General features: G+C 36.1%; 2 protein-coding genes across 2 annotated transcripts in view; one reads left to right on the top strand and one right to left on the bottom strand.

The window, feature by feature from the left end:
• The window catches only part of LOC137389425 (ubiquitin conjugation factor E4 A-like), a 35,993-nt gene extending 29,594 nt beyond the window's left edge, over positions 1 to 6,399 (bottom strand). Inside the window, exons 1-2 of the mRNA XM_068075497.1 lie at positions 5,993 to 6,399; positions 298 to 353 (exon numbers count right to left, since the gene is read on the bottom strand). Coding sequence (XP_067931598.1) covers positions 298 to 353; positions 5,993 to 6,399 — 463 coding nt within the window. The remainder of the gene's footprint in view (positions 1 to 297; positions 354 to 5,992) is intronic.
• Positions 6,400 to 20,256: 13,857 nt separating this feature from the next.
• LOC137394005 (NADH dehydrogenase [ubiquinone] iron-sulfur protein 5-like) lies at positions 20,257 to 22,161 on the top strand. Its single transcript, XM_068080724.1, has 3 exons — positions 20,257 to 20,369; positions 21,273 to 21,414; positions 21,865 to 22,161. The coding sequence occupies exons 1-3, from the start codon at positions 20,269 to 20,271 to the stop codon at positions 21,985 to 21,987; spliced, it is 366 nt and encodes a 121-aa protein (XP_067936825.1). The 5' UTR covers positions 20,257 to 20,268; the 3' UTR covers positions 21,988 to 22,161.
• Positions 22,162 to 22,168: the final 7 nt, after the last annotated feature.

The raw sequence follows: 22,168 nt of genomic DNA, 5'->3' as shown, positions 1-22,168 counted from the left end.
CCACCTCGTTCGGAGGTTTTTATAAACTTCTAGTTCACAGCAGACCATTGTTCTTTTCAAAAATCAGCAAAGCGCAGAATTTGGAAACAGATTTTAAATCAAGCGTTGACATTTTTTTGGCTTGCCTAACTCTATAATTACAAATTACCTTACGCACATCAGATAGGCTTAAACAGTTACTAAGCAACAACATCATCTTTTCATAAACTAGACCACTTCTATAATGATTCTCAGAGTGACATATGCAAAACCTGAATAGGGTAGCACTTAGACATATACAAATGGATAAAGCTATACCTTGATGCTCCCCTGCAGAAAGGGTTAACGACTCAAAAGGATTGGACACATTCATCCTGCAAGATAGAAAGATGGTGGCAACAAAGTATACAGAGTTCCATTTAAGACTACTAAAAGGCTGCTTCGAAAAATGTCATAACGACATGACTGGATACATTATGAGGATTAAAATGAGTCTAGTTGTGGATGTCAAAGTAAGAATATAGCATTTAAAACTCACTATTTATTGTCCGGTCATAAACTTAAATACAAAAAAGAATTGCATATTCCAAGCATGTCGACACTGTCAGACTGAAATTTGAACAATAAAATTAAAGAATGCATGTGTATCTTCAAATATAAACATTATTAGTTTTCCCTGATATCGCAATGATGTATCAGTGAAAACAAATAAATGCTTATATTTAAAGATGCATATGCATTCTTTAAAGCACATAAATTACATAATTTTTTATTGCATATTTCAATACATCAGAGTCTTGGCTTTCGAATGAGCTATTGTTTGCCATGGTGAGACAGACATTGGTTGGTGTTCATAGGATTTCCCCAGAGCTCTACCGCGAAAAAGTTTACTGGCATAGTCTCAAAAATTGTGACGTCACAATTCTCATATTCGTTGTTGTGTGCTCTTACCGCTTATTTATCAACTACGATAATGACGCTAGTGGCAGGCGAAGGTAGGACAACTCCAGAGAACGAATGAAGATGACAAAGGAATCAGTGTCATCAGTTTTCCATGTACATATTATTTCTATGATAAGTACCTCAGACTCCAAGAACCATACTATATTTCCAGATGATATTATGCACTAGCTCTTTGTTTGTAATGCGATGTTAAGGGTGACGACTGAGACTAATTAATTTCAAGCATTGCGTGATCTCGCGAAAGTGCGATTGACATTTAGTCCTAGGGCCACGCAACGGCAGGTCATAATTTAATCGATGTGATTTCATTACCTTTATCAACGACAGTACATTTATTGAAGCATAATTAATTAACCCAGAACATGCGTTTGTATTGGTCGGGCGTTAGCACGATCGCGGGCATTGTTGATTATCTAGAATCTTAGTTTATTATTAGCGCTCTCCGGGTTTAACAGCACTGAATGTCACAAAAAAACGCAGCCTCAATGGCAGCGAAAGGGATCGACGACCTAAGGCTAAATGAGAATTATGACGCCACATTTTGAGTACCTGAACCAAGTGTTTTTTTTGCAGGACGTACTTTTGACACCCCGTTTTTCACAGTTCTATTATTCTTTGTGTATTGAATATAGGCTCATTCAAAAGCCAAGACTCTGATGTATTGAAATATATAATAAAAAAATTATGTAATTTATGTGCTTTAATTTTATTGTTGAAATTTTAGTCTGACAATGTCGACATGCTTGGAATATACAATAGGCAAAACTACTACTATTAGGTCTACTACTAATCGAAGTGCTTTTGAAAGTAGAAGCACCATCAAAAGCAGAGATACCATTAATAACTCATTCATGATTAGTAATATACGCATTCTCAAGAATAAAAGTACCTTCAATAATAAAAGTACTCTCAATAATAGAAGTACCCTCAATAATACATGTACCCTCAATAATAGAAATACCCTCAATAATAGAAGTACTATCAATAATAAAAGTACTCTCAATAATTGAAGTACCCTCAATAATAGTTGTACCATCAATAATAGGCGTACCATCAATAATAGATGCACCATCGGTAATAGAAAACATAATTATGTATACAGAGGTTATTTAGCTTAATTGCATTACACGATGCCAATAATATACAAAAATTAGCAGGTAAGAAACAAATCAAAGTTAAATAAAAGCCATCAAAAATTTTACCATAAAAAACATTGTGATAAATTACTACTACCAGGTAAACAGGTCGCATGACGCTATATTTTCATAAAAATATATTCATTGTGATCAATTTCATCTTAAATATATGACAATTACATTTTCAAAGCTAATCATAGAACAAAACTACCCACTAGTAGCTAAAATTTCAGGTATTGAGACTAATAGCACTAAAATAGCCCCTTATATTACCTAGCAAAAATTTATTATTTTAACTGAGCTTAGTCATGGTTGATTAGCAACCTTTCAGGTAAAAGCATTGCTCTGACTATGCCTGCCTATACATTGCTGGTGCCTTGCCAAAATTCTTGATCTATAGGCTTAGATCTAAGGACATTTACTAAGTTGCCAAGTCAGTAGTGTCAATGAGTGATTGGTAGATATGGAAGACATAAAACAAAAAGACTTTTGCGATTGATCAAGTGTAGTCAAATAATCATGCAAAGATAGGAAGAAAACTCACAAAATTAATTAAAACTATGGTAAATACGTTTAGATTATTTAAACAAAAAAGCTTACTTTGTTGTGACCGCGGCTGTGAACGCCTTGCGAAACTGATTGAACGCGAAAACTCAAACATAGTAGATAAGTATGATCTAAAAGGCTGTTGTCAAATATAGTCCAGCAAGCAATGTATTATTTTTACTAATAGCCCTTTAATAATGAGAATTCTAATACTTTCCAAAATAATAACATAAAATTGCAACAAGTTTGCTGCTGTAAAAGCTTTAAGACAGTAATAATTGGCATCGAACCTCGCTGATTTTGATCACTTAGCGATTACTGTCCAGTTTGAGATTACCACCCTTTGAAAGCCAGCCGATATTTTGTTTATTCAAATGTACCCTAAAAGCTAATGACACTTTTTTATAAATATATCTGAAAATTCGGACTAGAAACGTTGACTAAGCAATTACTAGCAAAAATCCAATAATAACAGAGAAGCAAAAAAGAAGGAATGTTTAAGCAATTATTATTTCAAAAACTAACACATCAAAAATAATTTACACACGTATGGAAGTGTTAGCAAAATCAAATGGCATAATGGAGAAACGCCTAAACATCAGAGAGATATGCAATACATATTACAATGAACAAAAAACATCAGAGGACCAGCGGGAAAGAGAACCATCATATGCCCATCCAAAAGCAGATAAGAAACCTCCAGTGAAAGTAACCCATGAGGAAAGAAACACCAATTGATGTGCTAGAAAACCACTAAACAGAAATTAGATTTCTACTAGATACAACCAAAAAAATTGGAGTTAGTCATCATTTCCAAGCAGTAAATTCCCATGACATACTTAAGACATGCCCAGTCAATTGCTAACCCTCTGCAACATATAGAACAGAACCTGATTGCCTAAACATCTTCTCAAAGGCTAACAGAAATATCTATATAAAAGAACAGCTCCAATGACTCAGCCTCTCTTATTTCTAAGAGCCTGCTGAGGTTCGCTCTTCACCCTCTGCCTGCTGAGACGCTTTCCTCTGGCTGTGGAGTTTCTCTCTCTCCTGCCTGTGAAGTCTCTTCCCCACCACCTGCTGAGCTCATTCTTTAAGCTCTTCAGAGCCTCTCCTCCTCCTGCCTATTGAGCCTTCTTCTCCATCATCAGCTGATACTCTTATACTTCGTTATCTCAACTGCTGAACCTCCCTATCTATAGACGTCATGATTCTTGTTTGAATGTGGAGACTCGCAGTCATACGGGCCCGAGCAAGTAAACATGGACAAACGTTCGAGTAAGGGTGTAATTTTTATTGACCATTTTAACATTTTGTTATTAATATTATTGTTTAAAATTTTGTTAGTTGTGTATTTTAATTGTTTGACTTAAAAAATAAAGATATAACTTTTACTGGTAAATATCAGTATTACTTACAATAGCTTAACACCTTCACTTGTACCTGAATCAGTAATAATCAAATTAGTTCACACAAGCTAAGCAAAGGTTTACAAACTAAACATAGTCAAAATAGACTAAGATGACAAAGCAGATTCAACACCGATATTGTGTGTGAATTTGGATTAGTTATGCACAACATAATTTCTCCCCAAATACACATAACACACATACGCGTTATCAGAAATAGTAAAACTAAACTCAACTTGCTGAAAGGCAGATAAATATAAAGCCCTAGGATGCTGTTGTCAAAAACACTCTATATTTTAGATGAGAAAAATCCCGTTTGGCTAGCAAGAGGCCGGTATTCAAATGTAGACATCTTACGAGCTTGCTTTTCAACAAAAATCAATAAAGCATTTCAGAGGGCAGCCTATCAACTAGAGATTTTGTAGATTTTGTTTCAGTGTGTTATTTAAGAAAGAGAGACTTACCTCTTCTTCATTAGTATGCAGTAGAGTATAAACAAGTGGTGCGCTTCAGATAATTTTAGTCCTTAACTTGATTTGTATATCGAATTGTTGCCTCATTATGCAACTAGGAGAAAAAACAATAGAATGTCATAAATCATAATGTATTATACTGTTCTAGGTTATTATTGGTTAATTGTAAGTTAGCTGTGTTATGTACATGTGTTAGCTGTGATTTGTTAGCTTGGTTTTTAGTTCACGAATTGCTCTTGGTAGGAAACTTGTGATATACCGATGTTTTTGCGTACATTGCTGGTGGATCTCCTATTGTAGCTGTTCTAGGATTTGGCATGCTGTCCCGTTTGACATTCATCAACTCGTCATATGCACTAGACAGGGGTGTATGATTTTTTTCTCTTGATAAAATTCTCATTAACAGTGCGTGTCTGATTTTGATACTTCTGTCAGCAAGAGTATCTAGTTACAACTTATTGCGAGCTTCCGTGATGCTTTCCCTACCTTTCAACTGACTTATGAATCTTATTGTGTTGCGCTGCACCATGTCAATGTCATTTTTTAAATATTCAAGTGAAGTATCCCAAACTGCTGCAGCATATTCTAGATGCGGTCTGCAGAAACTAGTGTAAGCCAGAAGGAGCGCTGTTTCAGGAGCAGCATAAAGAGCATGCTTGAGCAGGCCTTACTGGCGCTTAGCTCTCAAGACCTTGGACTGTATATGCTTCTTGAATTTCAGATTAGATTGTAATACCACCCCTAGATATTTTGTCTCTTGAACTACTTCAAGAGTGGTGTCATTAAGTAATCAGCTTGTGGAGAGGAATGAGTGGGGTTAAAAGCTAACACATTACACTTATTAATGTTAAATGACATACACCATGTCTGAGCCCAGTCTTGCAAAGAGTTTATAGTAGTTTGAAACAATTGTTTTTCTTGATCATTGTTGACCGGCTGGTAAAGTAGTGTATCATCAGCAAACAGACTGGTGCTATAGTTAACTGCCTTTGGAAGGTCATTGATGTATATTAGAAACAAGATTGGTCTGAGGACAGACCCTTGTAGTACACCTGAGGTTACTGGTAGTTCGTTGGATAGTATACTTTTGCTCATCACTTTTTGTTTGCGGTTCAAGAGGAAATCGTGAATCCACATCAATATTTGGTTGCTTATGTCTGGAAGCCTTGATATTTTCTGCATCGGAAGTTCGTGGGGAACTTTATCGAAGGCCTTTGCAAAGTCTAAAACTAGGGCGTGAACCGTATTTCCCTAGTCTATATGCTTGGCTATTTCGTGATAAGTTTCGCATAGTTGGGTTTCATAACATAAACCCTTTCTGAAACCATGTTGTCGATTGTACAAGACTTTGTCAAGTATTATATTAAGATGATGCAGTACAATATGTTCAAGTATTTTGCATGATATATTAGTTGAAGAAATAGGTCTGTAATTGTTTGGTTGATCAGTTGGTCCGCGTTTGTGCAAGCGAGTGACATGTGCCAACTTCCATTCTGTAGGGAGCCATAAGGTGGGTAATGATGCTTGGAATATAGCCATCAAACATTTAGCTGTCATAACAGGGTCAATAATCAGGTCCTTTTTACGAATTTCATCAGGACCGGGAGATTTTCCATTTTTGAGAGATTTGAGTAATTGGAAGACTCCGTCAACGGAGACTTCGATTTGTTTTGATGATCCTGCATGACTATAGACTGCTACATTAAGTATGTGTTGTTTGCAAAACTGAGAACCAAAAAGTTTATTCAAAATGTTGGCACACTCACTAGGAGTTTCTGTGTGAGGACCGCTTGTAGTAATAAGTTTCATGGGAGGTTTTGTGACTCCTTGTGCTTGTTTCAGATGATGATAGAAGGGCTTACTGCTTCCAGTTTCAAGGGGTTTACAGATCATATTTGTGATGTATTCTTGTTCAATTTCTCATAACTCAGCATTGTGTTTCCTTCTCTCTTGCTTGTACTTGTTTGAAAAGAATAGATCCTCCGACTGTTTGAATATTTTATGTTTTTTATGTTTACCTAAAAGTTTATTGGCTTTTTTATTAAACCAAAAGGGTTGTTTAGATGACTTAGGTTTAATAGCTTGAATAAGTAGATTCATCAACAGCTTTTTTGAGTTCTTTGGAGAAGAGATTCCACATCTCGTCAACATCGGACATCTCTGTAAGTTTGCATTGAGTTGGCGAAAGCAAGTCCTGAAATTTGTCGATATTAGCCTTGCGGTAGTTTGCGAGGTCGAGGTTGTGGTTCTACTCGTTGGTGACAGTGTCGTATCTTTGTATTTATAATAAAGTGATCACTTATGCCGGAAGATATCACTGATGTTGCCACACTTGCTACATTGTTTGTGCACACGAGGTCTAGTGTGTTGCCTTTGATATGTGTTGGTGTTTCAATTAGTTGTGTTAGGTTATTTTCACATAGGAAGGATTGGAACTTGGTGTGTATATTTTTGTATGCAGCATCAGGTTTTATTGTGTTTTTAAGAAAATCAAACCAGGAAAAATTCATGCCTCACTAGTATAAAATGATCTTTAGGGTGCATAGTTGTTATTTGATGAAAAGACTCGGTAAAGTTTGTGATATCAATACTTCGGTGAGGTCGATAGTAGCACCAGACAATGACACGATCGTCAACCCGCACATAAAGTGATTCTGATTCACAATATTCTAATTTTATATCTTTAGGATGTGATAGATTGCATACCCCTATTAATACAGCTCCTCCATTAATATTACAATCTTTTTTAAAGAAAACTAAGTCATCACAATTTATACCTGACCTGCTGGCAATAGTGTCATCCATGTTGGTTTCAGTTAAACATAATGTCTTGGTTTATTGTCAGAGCAGAAAGTTCAGTCCATTTACCTTTGGCAGACCGGCATGTTGTATAAAAAAGATTTAACAGTTGGTATCTTTGATCCATTGTCCTTGGTCTTTCTTCATATTGATCCATTCCCCCGATGTGTTGTGGACTGAAACTTTCTTATCACGAACCCGATGTTTTTCACTTGTATTTGTTTGGTTGACTTGTTTTGCAGCTTGACGCAGTTTGTATTTTCCATTACAGACTTCTTTAGTTCTTTCCAGCAGACAGAATGTAGGTGTATTCTCAAAGTGTTGATTTACCCATTTCAAGAAATTCCATTTCTTTGCTTCATCATTAAATTTGATTTTAATAGGCCTACTTTTATTTCCTGATTTTGCACCTAGTTTGAATTCAGTGATTGGTTCAGATGCTTGTAAGAAGCACTCCTTAGTCATAAACTGTTTAACCTGATCGACAACAGGTGCATCACTTTCAGCTAGAGTGCTAGACCATATAGAATGGCATGAAGCTTGCGAGACTCAGCATCCACATTATTGACAGATTGTTGTAGTAGCATATGCTGTCTATTTACATAGCCAGTGTTTTCCTCAACTCTTTTGACAATATCATCCGTTTTAGACTGAAATGCTTCACTGTATGATAGGCCTATATCACCATATATATAGACCAAGCAGATTGGCTGTTCACAACTTGGGCAGTAAGTTCTTTTATGTTCTTGTTGATTACATCAAATTTTTCATCTACTGAGACGACCTGGTTTGAAGTTTTGACAATAAGTACAGGCTTACATACATGGCAAAACCATCTAATCCCTTTCTCTTCACCATAAGATATAAGATTGGCTTCGGTTTTGCTCAGGTCTTGGCATGAGCTGTGATACCATGATTCACAACAATCGCATTGGATCATTGAGTGATATTTCTGTTCTGTAGGTTTTTTGCCACAGAAAGCACATTTATCATCAGATTTTAGTTTCATTTTGTTATCAAGATTAGTTAGCACACTTAAGTTAACAAGTATCGTTAGATGGTTAAGGAAACCCAATGAATAGGTTAGAATTGTTAGTTAGACTTCATCAAATTATAAACTTATACGTGTATGACAATAAGTCCAGCTCACCTTTGTAGTTCAAATTGTGAAAAAAATACACCGAAAGGTCCGAAATCAACTTTGGGACAATCAGCAACTGTCGCAAATAACTTCCACGACGCAATCTTATAAAAATATACCTAATATTTCTCTGAATCAAGTAGTTCGACTCTGTCTGGTAAGGCGTTAAATGCGAAGTAGTAAAGCGCCCCTCCTTCTGAAAGCGTAATTTGCCCGTAGAATTTATCCTTGTCAAGCTATAAGCTGTCGACTTGTCTATTAAAAACCAGGTCCAGTCATCATACATTCTTTGGACGTGTCTTCTGTATCGACAAATCAGAAAAATCAGCGCACCTGTGACCTAGACTAAATCCCTACAATGATATCTTTTATTCTTTGCAAAGAAAGCAATATAAACTTGATTATTGTATGGAAGATATCAGAACTAAAAAATAAACACCGGCCAAGACAACTGCGAGAACTTAACTAATCTTACGCTCACATTGAAATATATCTAAACGAAATTGCTTTTTCCAATTTCAACAAATTTTCTGTGAAATTTTTGGTTGGGCTAAAACTTTATACCAAATTGAAATGCTTCATTTTATTTTCCGTATATTACTCGTCTTCTAATTCCATATCACTCTCAAAATGAGCTTTCAATGTTTACCAGTATAAAGATGTTTTGGTGACGCTAGATGTATATTTTAGGACGGTCTAAACATACGCTCTAAAATTAATTTCGAATGTTTTTGTAATGTTAATGCTTAAAACCAAAAAGCAACGCTGTCTCTCTGCATGTCAGCCTGTAACGGTATAGGCAAGCAATATTTTGTTAAATTTGACTTATGTTAGATTATTTGTTTGTTGTTGATATACCTGGATGATTGCAGAGAAACTATTCACTCTAGATAAAACAAGAACACTCGTGATTTTAGTTTAGACTGGAACTATTTATTTTTGTACTAAATCAAAATACTGGACTCGCCACGACACAGCATTTCACTCCAATATTATACTGGAAATACTAAACAAAAAAATAAAACAATGAATATTGAATGTCTTCATTGTCTGCCGATCCGCATTGGTGTTGTTCTCTCAATCAAGTTGGTAGTTCGACAGGTATGACTTGGGTTTGGCGATTCCAGTGGTTCGCGAGACGTTCGTGGCAGTGAGTGATGGGAACTCAGGATTAGCGGTCAGCCAGATAATATCAGATTGGTTTTAGCTTATGCGAGTACCACTATCCATTTGAACCACAGTAGATCTAGTGAGATTATCGGGTGGAGCGATGACAACTCCTTCACCAGAGATGGCTCTCATGACTACCGGAAAGTTTTTGTTCACCAAACAAAGAGGAATGGCTTTGTAGGTATTATCATGGCATGTTTTAGAGTTTTCCTTATACTCATTATTCTCAGCCTTGGACATCTCGTGATCCGGATGTTAAGGTCTTAGGATGTCCGGATAGATGAAAACAGTGGTTCTGAGCTTTCTACACATCAGTAGCTCTGTTGGAGAATAACTGCAATGATAGGTGATGCTCTTTATGACAAATTTGCCAAATATAGACCAGAGAGTTTCTGAAGCATCATCTTTATACTCTGAACTACACACTCAGCAGCTCCGTTACCCTGGGCATCGTTGGGTTGTTTATGACATGAGTAGACTTGAACTCTGCAGCAAACTGGAGAATTTTGTGCTAACATATTGCGGATCATTGCTTTACCGACAGAAGCCAGACTACTTTTGACAGTGACCACAAAAGAAATTTCCCTCATAACAAACTTGTTTAGTTTAGTATAGTCCGTGCAGATTCTAATCTCGTTTGGGCACTACTACTATAGGCACTACTCATGTGGTTGATTCCTCTACGGCTGTTATGACACCCTGCTTTACCATATCTTTAATGGCTAGTTTAGCTTTATTCTGTAACAGAAAAGGTACAGAATGGGGCACGTTGATAGTAAAAGGTTTTGAATCTTTCTCAGAGTGATAGAATACTCTCTAGTGGCTTTTCCTTGATCTCGAAACAGCTATTTGCTTGGATCACCGATTCAACTGCACACTTTATTGTTCACTGTTACTGTTGTTCGCTGTCTACTCAGGAGCAGATAGTCTGATTATTGACAACATACAAGTTTTCTGAAGGAACATGATTGCCTGTGCCAACATGAGAATTAATAACTTCCAGACACATTTAGTGGTGTTCGACATGAACCATATAACATTTTGTAAGTCGGTTTCATCTGACCAATCACGTGTTTAGGTCTTCACACACTCAACACTGCACCAGTGTCAAACTTGAACTTAACAGACTGCTTAGACTTCCCTTTCATACCAACATTGAGAATGAAATACTACGAACCTGTGTCAATGTTATCTATCTGCACTATTTTTTCAAAATAGACCTCTTTTGTACAGTTATTTTCATTCAGACAACTCATTTACAGCTGGTTCACCTCTACAAACACTAGCCTGATGGTTTTTCATTTACACAGCGCTTACAACCGAATGCCAGGCATTTGTTTGGAAGATGGTCTTCCCACACTTTCTGCAGTATACCTCGGCCTTTTGTTTGTCCGTGTTTGATAGACAACTTGCGTTTAGTCTACCACCCGGACTAATCGCATTTACGTCAGCAAACAGTTTTTAACTTGAATTGGCCACTTTAGCTTCCTCAGCTATTCGAATAGCCTTGATAACAAAATTTAATGAAAGCTTCTCATCAGATTTTTTCATCAATTGTTTTTAGTTTAGCTAATCCGAACAACAGCCTGTCTTTTACAAAGAAATTACACTAATCACCGAAGTCGCAACGCTCTGCCAAGCATCTCAACCTTATGAGACAAACATCCGCAATCTCACTTTTATGGAATTCATACCTAGAGACTACGAGACCAAATATTGGATTACAGTAATTGCGGAATCTTATCAGGGCATCAACTGATTTCCTGCTAAACTTGATACATAACTGGATCAGAATACCGAATGTACCTAATTCACATTAGATACACAAAAACTGAGGAAAATATTGCTGAGCAGTAACAAGGAATATAAGTCAAGCCCAAAATTTGGCTAAAAATACTGGTATGGTTTGTGTAGCAAATGCCACTTAATAAAGTTTTGTTCAAAGGCTAACTTGCAAAAAAATTTGCATTACAGTTATTTGGTATCAAAATGTTCACCATGTCTTACTCTGCTGTGTTGTAGGTACAAAATATGTGGAAATGCGATTACAAGCTTTTAAAAGCTCAAAAATTAGCAGTTAATCGCAGCCATCAGGAAAACGTCCGTAGGGTGGAATCCCTCTCAAAACAGCTCAAATGTGACGTAGTTGAACACAATGTGCTTCTGTTTACACTTTCATGCAACCTCATTCATCGAAATGTTTTTTCAAATAAACTATGCATTCAATGAAACCATGTCTAATGTCCTTACGCATATATTTCATTATCATTGTAATGCTGTCACTTTGAGCACTTATATCTCTAAACCTAGCCTGAAAATCAGTTTAATTTTTTAACTTAAGCTTAAAGGAGTGCCTATCATCTCTGATAAACATGTGTAGCCTGTTGGTCATCTGTGATGGTCGAAAAATGCTGCAGGAATCGTTCGCGCCATTGGGCAGGAAATATGGGTCACATGATTAGATTATGACTAGATGATTAGACCAAGTTGATTTGAAACTGTAAATTAGCGAGCATCTATATTTGATCAGGGCTTTCCGGTAGAACCCAAAGTGTTTGTCATAAACCAGTTCTACGAGATGTTTTATATTGAGCCTTTTATTGGCCTTTCATTTCATGTCACATAAAAATTCAGTTTCACGTTCGTGTCAAAACAATAATCACATCAAGTTGAATACGTCATCAAAATAAAGGAATCCAACCTACGGCCATTTTTTTTAACTGTTCGTTTTTGAGTTTTCAAGAGCTTGTAGCCACATTTCCACATACAGTCAAACATGGATAACTCGTCCACGGATAGCTCGAACACATGGTTAATTCGAACATTTCCTTTGGTCCGTTCCCACATAATGATAAATTGCTATAGATAACTCGAACTCAACACTGTTAATTCGAACTGTTTTTTTGCCCAACAGCTACCGAAACGGTTGTTTTCGCTGTAGAAAATCACTTTATTCAAAGCCATAGAGGTAAACTTCATCTTTTCGTAATTCATAAGCGTCGTTATTACCACCATCGGCAAAATATTTTTGTCAACGACTTTTCTAAAAGTTTGGTGAAATTTGATTTATACTGCGATACGATGAATAGCACGGGCTAGCCGGGTCACGCGCGCAAGAATTTTCGCCACGCACATACAAAACAAAAATCGCATGTTGTTTTGTATGTGCGTGGCGAAAATCCTTGAGTGCGTGACTTGGCTAGCCCGTGATGAATAGTTTTCCGACGTTGATTCCGTGTTGAATCAACGTCGGAATGTTGAATGTTTAAAACGTCTTAAACAATGTTGTAATTAAACGTATACGTTGTCTGAGCTACAAAAAACTATTCATCGTTTGACCTAAACACAGAATACGTGTGTACATTCAATAAGTATCTATTAAAAAGCGTGAGTGATATAGAATGTACCGTAAAACCTCGTAAAACTTCTAATTGATCTGCCTCGGAGTGCTGCTCTTAACGAATCCCAGGTAAAGTAAGGTAATCTGCATAAACTTCAAGAAAAAACGGCAAAATTGATCGTGGGTAAAACCCCAAAAGAAAAAAATGTCTTTTCTTTTGAGCATTTCAACAACGATCAAGTTTTGCCAATGTCAATCTGAAAAACGTCCTGGCAATAACATCACCTCAAACAACAAACCAATCTCAAGTGATAGAAAAATCTCTATACTTTTCATGAAAACGTTTTAAACTTTACATTAGAAGCATTTAATTTGAAACAAGCCATTTGTGCTTTTGATTTATATTATAGTTTGTATATGTACATGTATCTACTAATAAATAAGTAAATATATGGACTTGTGACAGTGCTCTGATAACTTGAATGCTCTGATAATTCGAACACTTTTGCTCGGTCCCTTGAAGTTCGATTTATCCATGTTTGACTGTATTTTGAACCTACAACACAACAGACATGAGACATGGTGAACTTTTTGATACCAAAGAATTGTAATGTGAACTTTGTTGCAAGTCAACCTTCCAGTATGGTATAAAATACAACAACGAGCAGCCACACCAAATATATGCTGAAGTCTGGTTTTTACAATATAAATTAGCGTGTCAAGTAACACCTCTACAACACGCAATGAAACTACAATGCACACACATTACAAAAAATAATCCCATGACCAAACACGAGCAAAGCGAATGTTTGGGAGATTTACGATAAATGCACATGTGTACACAACTCCCGAAAAATTATCCGTTAAAGGCCATCACCTAACCCTTGTACCTAAATCTCTTCAACAAATTTAACAATTTTTGTGTAGAGTCATTCAAGTAAAATAATAATACAAAACACATATAAACCTATTTAAATATGTTACTAAGTCTTTGAAAGGTAACCGCAATATCCTAAAACTAACCCACCTGATCGGATGATACATAAATAGACAGATTAATTTGGCCTAAAATCGAAATAGAAACTTGAAAAGTCTTTTTGATCAAAATTAAGACCGGCCAACGAAACGCTAATAAGGCCGTGCGACAGATAGTATAACCATTAAGTCGTCCAAATTTCATGAGAAAAACGTGCACATTTTCTCCGTCTACGGAATTGTTCAATTGCCGAAGGTTTCTGTAATTAAAGGTTGACTTGCAACAAAATTCACATTACAGTTATTTGGTATCAAAAGATTCACCATGTCTTACTCTGTTGTGTTGTATGTGCCAAATATGTGGAAATGTGATTACAAGCTCTCAAAAGCGAAAGCCGCCATAGATGTGAATCTCTTTCTCTGACATAGTCATGAAATTTATTTATTGTCTTGTTATGTGATGTTCTCATATGAATAGAAAGGCCAATAAAAAGCTCAATATAAAACTTATCGTAACACTAGTTTATGACAAACACTTCGGGTTTTACCGAAGACCCCGTATCAAATATAGATGCTCGCTACTTTACAGTTTTGTTTTGGTTTGGTTTAATCGGCAAGTCGTAATCTGATCATGTGACCCAATACTTCGGAAATAGTTTTTGCAGCACTTTTCGATTATCACAGGTGACCAACAGGCTTGTCATGATTGTCAGACAATGATATGTACTCCTTCGAGGTAAGGCTAAAAAATTGAACGAATTTTTACGGTTAGTTATAAGATATCACTGCTAAAAGTGACAGCATTACAATGACGATAAAACAGACGCGTAAGAACAATAGTCATAGTTTTATTGAATGCGTAAAGTATATTTGTGAAAATACTTCGATGAATAAGGTTGCATGAGAGTGTAAACAGAAACCATCTCTCACAGCTACGTCACATTTGAGCCATTTTGGAAAAAAAATCCAAACTACGGCGGTCTCATGTGGCTGCGATTAACTGTTCGTTTTTTAGCTTTTAAGAGCTTGTAATCACATTCCCACACATTTGGCACCTACAACACAACAGAGTAAGACATGGTAAATCTTTTTATATCAAATAACTGTAATGTGAATTTTGTTGCAAGTCAACCTTTAACTTAGAAGTACTGAAATGTAATCGTTTCTTTTTTGCAGATTTTATTTGTCGAATTAATTATTTGATTTTATAAAAAAAATTATTATAATATTTAATTATAAGAATAATCATTAAAATTTACAACATCGGAGTATATAATGATTGCATTGTCTAATTGCTGAAGGTTTCTTTAATTAACGTAGTTCGTTTCAGGCGTAGACCGATTTACAGGTACGAAAATGTGGTACACATTTTATTAGCCAATGTTTTTTGTCCAATTACCGAAGGTTTCATTAAATTATCTAGAACATTAGCCAGATTTCTTTACATCTTATCTCCAAGCTAGGGCCAAACTACAATGCCTCTTTGTGACAAGAATATTTCTTTATTTTACTCCAGTTTGCAGAAAACTTCCAGGCGTGTTAATACTAATGCTTGCTTTCTGTAACATATCGCTGTCAAAACCATTCTACATTCAACACAACCAACTTTCAACTTTTCAACACAACTTTCAAACTGTGTATATTGCACGGCAGCTTGCCATTTTACTTTTAATATTGCATTTCAGAGATAATAAAAAATATTTCATTATTGCTATTTTTAGTTAAATTACGTACAGTAGGTTAGGCCTACAGCTTGAATTAATGTTTATTTTATTGTTGTAAAACATAGGTTTGAGATAGTAGTAGATTAGGTCTGATTTTTATACAACCTTTTGTTTTGCATAATTGACCTTTTGAATTTCATTTCAAAACAACTTGACAACTACCATGGACATAGAACCTCTCAGAACACCACGTCGTCGCAGTGGCCGTCCACGTGTCTCCCAATTATTACAGAGGAGGAGAAATAGAAAGTCCTCGCAGCAACCATCAACATCAAATTCTAATGTTCAACAACACGCTACTCAAATTAATAACAACAACTCATCTGATTCAGGGAATTCTTTAGTAATTCTACTTTTGTAGAATTATGACCTTTTTTAACTTCTTTTTCAACAACCAGCAGTACACTTTCTTTTTTTCATTATCACTTTGGTCGTGGGCTGTATGACAGGGAAATTTCTAGTACAAAAATAAAACATGTAGGTTAATAATTCAGGTCTCCAGGCTTTCCTACTAAAATTTCTGGAAACAACCACTCGGATGGCTTGTCATCTCTCACAATTACAAGATTGTCTAACTCAGCTTTCAAACCTACCCATTCACTATGCGGGATTGATCGAGAAGGAATTGCCTTAGAAACAGCAGTAAACTTCAATTTCAGACAAACAGGAGTAACGCACCTCCCCAATCCCTCGAAGACATTGCTAAATTCCTCAACAATTACGCATACTTTAAAGAATTTTCAGATATCTGAAACACATTTCCAGTAACTGCCCAGTTGACGAGTGACCTGCAAATCCAGTATTGCGTATTTAGAAGCTAAATTGTCATCATCCACAATGTAGAGGAGACACTAAACTGAACAACGAGTTTAGAGATGGGGAAACATCAGAGTGACTCTACCTACAAGTGGAACCTTATGCTCTGTGAATCTCACCAGACACTAGTTGGATTTCAATGTAACCTGCTGACCAGCCAACTTGGACACAGACCTGGGTACCACATGTACTTCTGCTCCTGTGTCAGTTCTAACTTAGACATGTTTACCATTAACCAAAAGATTTTTGTCCCATCTGCCCTCGTTTACAGGACCAATAAAAAATTCAAAACCACTAGAATTGGACATACCATCAGGTCTATCAGCTATTGTTGAACAAGCGTTCTAATTGTGTATGCCACAGGACGTACTGTTGACAGGTTTCTATTTCAGTCTACATAGTTTAGAGAAATGGCTAAAAGTTTTACAGCAGTTGCATCATTTTCTATTTGCAGGACATTGTCCATAGAAATACAATATTTACATTTAGTTTTTTTTTTTTTCATTTGTGCTCTTACTTTGTGCTTCGCCCCACCCCTGACCAAGATCTTTTGGCCAGAGGGATTGCCATCCAAATATCGTTGTGGTTGCGCGATAGTGGCATGCAACTCACACTCAGTTACAGCTGCTACAGTCTTTGCCCATCGATTTCGAGTTTTTGATTTTTTAGATTTGCTTCCTTTGCATGCATATTGGACTTCATGGCTTCCCTAGTGATTGTTGAGTTTAACTGAAGGTCTCTAGACAATTCTTTGTCTCAGATTTTAGCTAATAGTCCCATCTTCAGCATTATAGACTCAGTCTGTTCGTCAAGTTTGCATTTTCCAAAAATTTAGTGTGGCTCACAAATAAATGGCTCATTTATTTGGTCAACCTGCTGCTCTTAACAACCCAATATTATTCTATGATGCAATGTATCATTGCTTGGGTTGAAGTAATTCTCAAATGCTTTTACCTTCTAATTTATAGCAGTTTTGAGGACACATTCACTTCACGTTCAAATGGCTGATCTATTTGCAGTTGCACGCAAACTTTCTTAGCTTTTCTCTTAATGTAAATCAACGTGCCCGCTTCTTGTCATACACTTTTCTCGTCCATCCTGCTAGGATAACAGTACCATAGAAATCTTTCACTCCAATCAACCCAAACTTCTCTGGCTCTATAAAAGTCCAGTTGGTCAGGTGGTTTGTAGTCGGGCATGAGGAATGCTTAAATTTCGATTTAATGTTAAAACAATAATTCAAATTATTATAGGTTCATTTGTTTTTAGTCTGCTGATCCTTTCTACGACGCCATGTCATGGCTTGCTTGTGTAGCAGATGACTCGGTAAAGCTTTATTCATTATTTTATAAAATACAACAATGCGCAACCTCACAAAACATGTCAGAGGTCCCATTTTTATAATATAAATTAGCGTGTCAAATAACACTTTTCCGACACGCAGCAAAACTACCACACACTCAAGAAAATACTGCAATTTATGGCAATGCAGTTCAATAATGTTATTTAGGTCTCACTACTGTTAAAAAAAATTTTATTACAGAACTTTTTAGCAGTAATCTTATCGTGTGTCAGGTGACTTTGTATCAGTTTATATCTCATATTTAGATACAGTTTTGGCAATTATAGCATGGTTGCTTCTTTAGCAACTTGCTGATTAAAATTGCCTCCTTGACCAAAAAAACTGTAGCTCTACACAATGATTTGGTTTCTTTTTGTAACTTGCCCTGGTCTCATTAAAAGACTGTTGCTTGCTCAAAGCCACCTTTACCTCATGGGCTGTCTCTGCTCATTGTACGCTTATGGGTTAGTAGTTTGCATGATAGGTTTTGTGATACGTAATGAAGTGAGTCTGTACATTATGCTGCTATTCCGTGGCAACAGTCAGCCTGCAAATCAAACTCGCTCGTAGAAAAGCACATTGCCCATTCATTGTGAAAATGTTACGTTTTTTCTTTTACCCACCATTGTTTTAGGCTTGAAAACTGCATTCAGCACTTATCTCCACTGCGCCCATAGATTAACTGCCGTTAATTTAAAAATCCACCAGCACTGGTTGCATTACGCGCACAATACCTGCTTTCGAACTAAAGTTGGACCTCTAAATGACCAGAGCTCACCCAACCTTATCTAAATGTCATGCCATAGGAACATATTTTGATATATTGTCTTATTTTCTATATAAATGCAAGCATGATTAAAAAAATGACAACATAATACCAGTACATTTTATGTGCAGATTACTTAGTGAGATGTGAAATTTAAAAAAAAAGTTTCATTGGCAACTTGCATGGTCTTAAGGGGTACGTGGTGCTTGCGGGCCGATGTGTTGATGAGCCGTGTTATAGTTCATCTGCTTATTGCCTATAAATAATCACACTTATTAAGCTCTACACTGACAACCCCTGTGCTAATCTGCATAGGGGAGTCTGTACAAAATAAGGGGAGACCGTGACCTGAATTTTTACATAACTAGTAAGTTTGTTGCCCTCAATGCAACAAACAATTTTTGTTGAGGAAGTGCAAGCTAGAGTACTACTTTCAGACTCCTTGGTTGATTTCTACACAGGCATCTTCATAGGCTACCAGGGCGATGTTTCTGCATGACGGGTGACTCTCTTCTAAAATAACCAACATTTTTTTCTCACTACCAGACAGCGCACAAATGATTTTGTTATGGGATTAGTTAATGTGTTATTGGCTGGCTTTCATTTTATTACATTTTATGTGTATGTTTACTCTTGCTTAATTAACTCTTTATATGGCATTCAGATAGCCTAAACAAAAGTTGGTGTCGTGGAAATCATTTGTAAATTAATGTAGCACTACTGAAAGACTTGACTAGTGTTTGACTCGTCAATCTGCACAAGCACCTCAAACGAGTAGGCTAACGTTCTGTCGGCCCAAGCAGACTTATTATTACTTACCAGGTAAAAAACTGTTTGATAATGACAGAGGGCCTGCTCAACACTAAGGATGCGATGCTAATAGCAGAAAATACAAGAAACTAAGATTTACTCTCCAATTAGTTACAGATTTCAAAAATCAGCTGTTTCATACATTTAACCATCAGACTAATACAGATTCTATACTTCTGAATTTTCTCCAGGAACAGGCAAAACCGCTTTGAGATAATTCTGTCATTTTATTAATGGAAAGGACACCCCTTCCCATGATGTCATAGCTACATGGAAATATAAGGAGTAGCAATTAATGATAGTAATAACTTATGCTATTTATAGTTCAGAAGGAATTGTAAGAAGAAAAAATGGCTTAGATTAATAGTCAAAATAACTCATGGCAAAAACTGTTCAACTTTTTACCAGAATTATATTAGCACCACATGAAAGCTTTGTAAAATATTTATATCAATCGATGAATTGCATTACAAAATGTCGTTAGTGTACACTAACAAGTGATGTAAAAAGTTGCTATTAAACTATTCTGTGGTTTCTGTTTGCAAAAGTGATGCCTGATCTACAAAGTTTTAGCTGGGTTACTTAACTCTTGTCATAGCTAAGAACCCATCAGCATATTAGGTGTACACATATAATTAATTCTTTTACACAATTTTTACGCTTATACAACTTCGAGGCAATGCATGTTTTTAGTTATTTTTACTCAACTGTTGAGTCTTTTGCATCGCTAAATTTACATATCACCCCTACATTTCTTGCTATTAGTAGATTTTGCTCTGCTTGAGCAGTCACTCTTATTGTGAACCTACAATGTAATTGTTATAGTTACCTCGGTAAGATGGTAATGCAATATGTTTATTTAGGCAATATTCAGCCAAGATGGACAAAATGGTATATGAGAAACTGCCCTTGAAAACGGGCCCCCACCAAACCCACAGACCGTTTATATATACTCCTGTAACCAAGATGACTGAACATTGGTATGTAGCTGATTATAATTATATGTGTAACATGGTGTAATACTGTCTGTTAGGTACCAAAAGTTGCCAATGCGTGCTTTATTTTTAAAACTATTTTAGTTATAGGCGCATTGTTTTATATTTCCATATTTCTATATTTATTATTCAAATTATATGACTTCCCAGCTTATTTTCTGGTAATAGTAGCCATTTATTTATCTCACTCTAGTCCTTTGTCATTAGGCACAGGCAGATCTTTTCCAATAAGCAATAAGTGTTGTTTCACCAATTATTCTCACACATAGAAGATATGGTGTACTTTGACAATTTTGGTGATGTGGTTTTATCTACATCATAATTGTGGCAAGAGTAGAAAAGGCATTCAAGATACTCGTATTTAGGTATATATTACGCGGATAGTCACAAATGGTCTTGTATCGAGTGATGCTACATCATTTATAAAGTTTTCAATGTTGAAATGTTTGGTGGTAATCGATTTCCTACCAAGGTAAATTGAGTAACTGGATGTAACTTGAGTTGGTTTTAAAATGGTTTTGTTTTTTACAACCCACCTTTTGCTACCAAAATGCGTACAACTGTTAAATAACGTTATAGCTTTAACATGGCTGTTATGCCGAATTCAGATCAACATTTTTGGATAAATCATGCGATCGCGCTGGACAATGCTCTTGGGGAGTGCGCGCGGAATTTAATTGTGTCATACTGGCATTTCATAGCCATTTGGTTCTTGTCAATCGCACACCTATATAAGCTTGCATAGCATTGCGCCTCGCATGCCATACATATGACATTGGGTTTAAATCAGACATGCTTCAAAAAGGACTAAGCATAGCATGTCTTTCTATTTGGCAAGCTTGCTGACTACTTTTAAATGCTACTATGAAATTTTTTGTCTCATTTCAGGTTTACACATTCTGTTGGAAAATGTGGAAAATTTGAAGAGGCCATGTTCGCTTGTGGACTTCAAGGTAGTCGTGATCAGATGTATAAACGGTGCAGACGAGAAATGGAGGATCTAGAGGAGTGTCTATTTCATGCCAAGCAAGTATGTACTTAATTATTGAGTTGAGAGCGAGTGTGGTCTCAGTCACACCATTCTCTCTTCTACTTGCCTTAACAAGCTAGCTTTAAATGATGTTGAAGTTGTTTATTTTCTCTTAGAAATCAAGTTACAGCTATTTACTCAAACATGTGCGATAGTGTAACAGAATTGAATAATTGTTTCATGGTATAACATCTTCCAGTGCAGTACGGTCACTCTCTGTGTGCTATCTGAGTAGAGTCATCTCACGCCAAATGTTTAGGGCCCCTTTAGTGCTTCATACTCAACATCAATGAAAGCAATTATTGGATACAGTGAACATCAAGTATCTATCACCTAATCGCACTAAAGCATTGCATCTAGTTCGAAAGCGTGAGATGAGGTATGAAATATTTGTGATCTGATACTACGCCCAATTCAAAAGATTGATATCAGTTTGCTGGAATATTGTAGAATGCAAGGTATATGGCTATCCAGAAGGAGAGGGCAAAGCAGGGAAAGTATGAAGATCCACCCCTGAAAGGCGTAATTTATCATGAGCCAAGTCCTTATGTTAAGATTGGAAGTTGTAAATGAAAATGAGTAGAGTTCGAATGTTTGTATGATTAAAATGTGTTAAAATTGACTGTATAATGTGAGTTGTCATGCACAATATTTATTGCTGAAGAAACACAACTTGGACAATTATAGATGTACTGTAAATTTGAAAAGAATACAGTATAATCATTTTTAATAAAAAGGAGACAGTAATGAGACA

Source organism: Watersipora subatra, chromosome 1, assembly GCF_963576615.1.
Source record: "Watersipora subatra chromosome 1, tzWatSuba1.1, whole genome shotgun sequence".
Lineage (NCBI taxonomy): Eukaryota > Metazoa > Bryozoa > Gymnolaemata > Cheilostomatida > Watersiporidae > Watersipora > Watersipora subatra.
This window is presented reverse-complemented; position numbering and strand designations above follow the sequence as displayed.

Bases quoted from the DNA above. Each gene is read 5' to 3' on its own strand.
- LOC137394005 (XM_068080724.1), top strand. From the start codon at position 20,269: ATGGACAAAATGGTATATGAGAAACTGCCCTTGAAAACGGGCCCCCAC. The intron at 20,370-21,272 runs GTATGTAGCTGA...GTCTCATTTCAG, and splicing joins ACCAAGATGACTGAACATTG to GTTTACACATTCTGTTGGAA. The intron at 21,415-21,864 runs GTATGTACTTAA...GGAATATTGTAG, and splicing joins GTCTATTTCATGCCAAGCAA to AATGCAAGGTATATGGCTAT.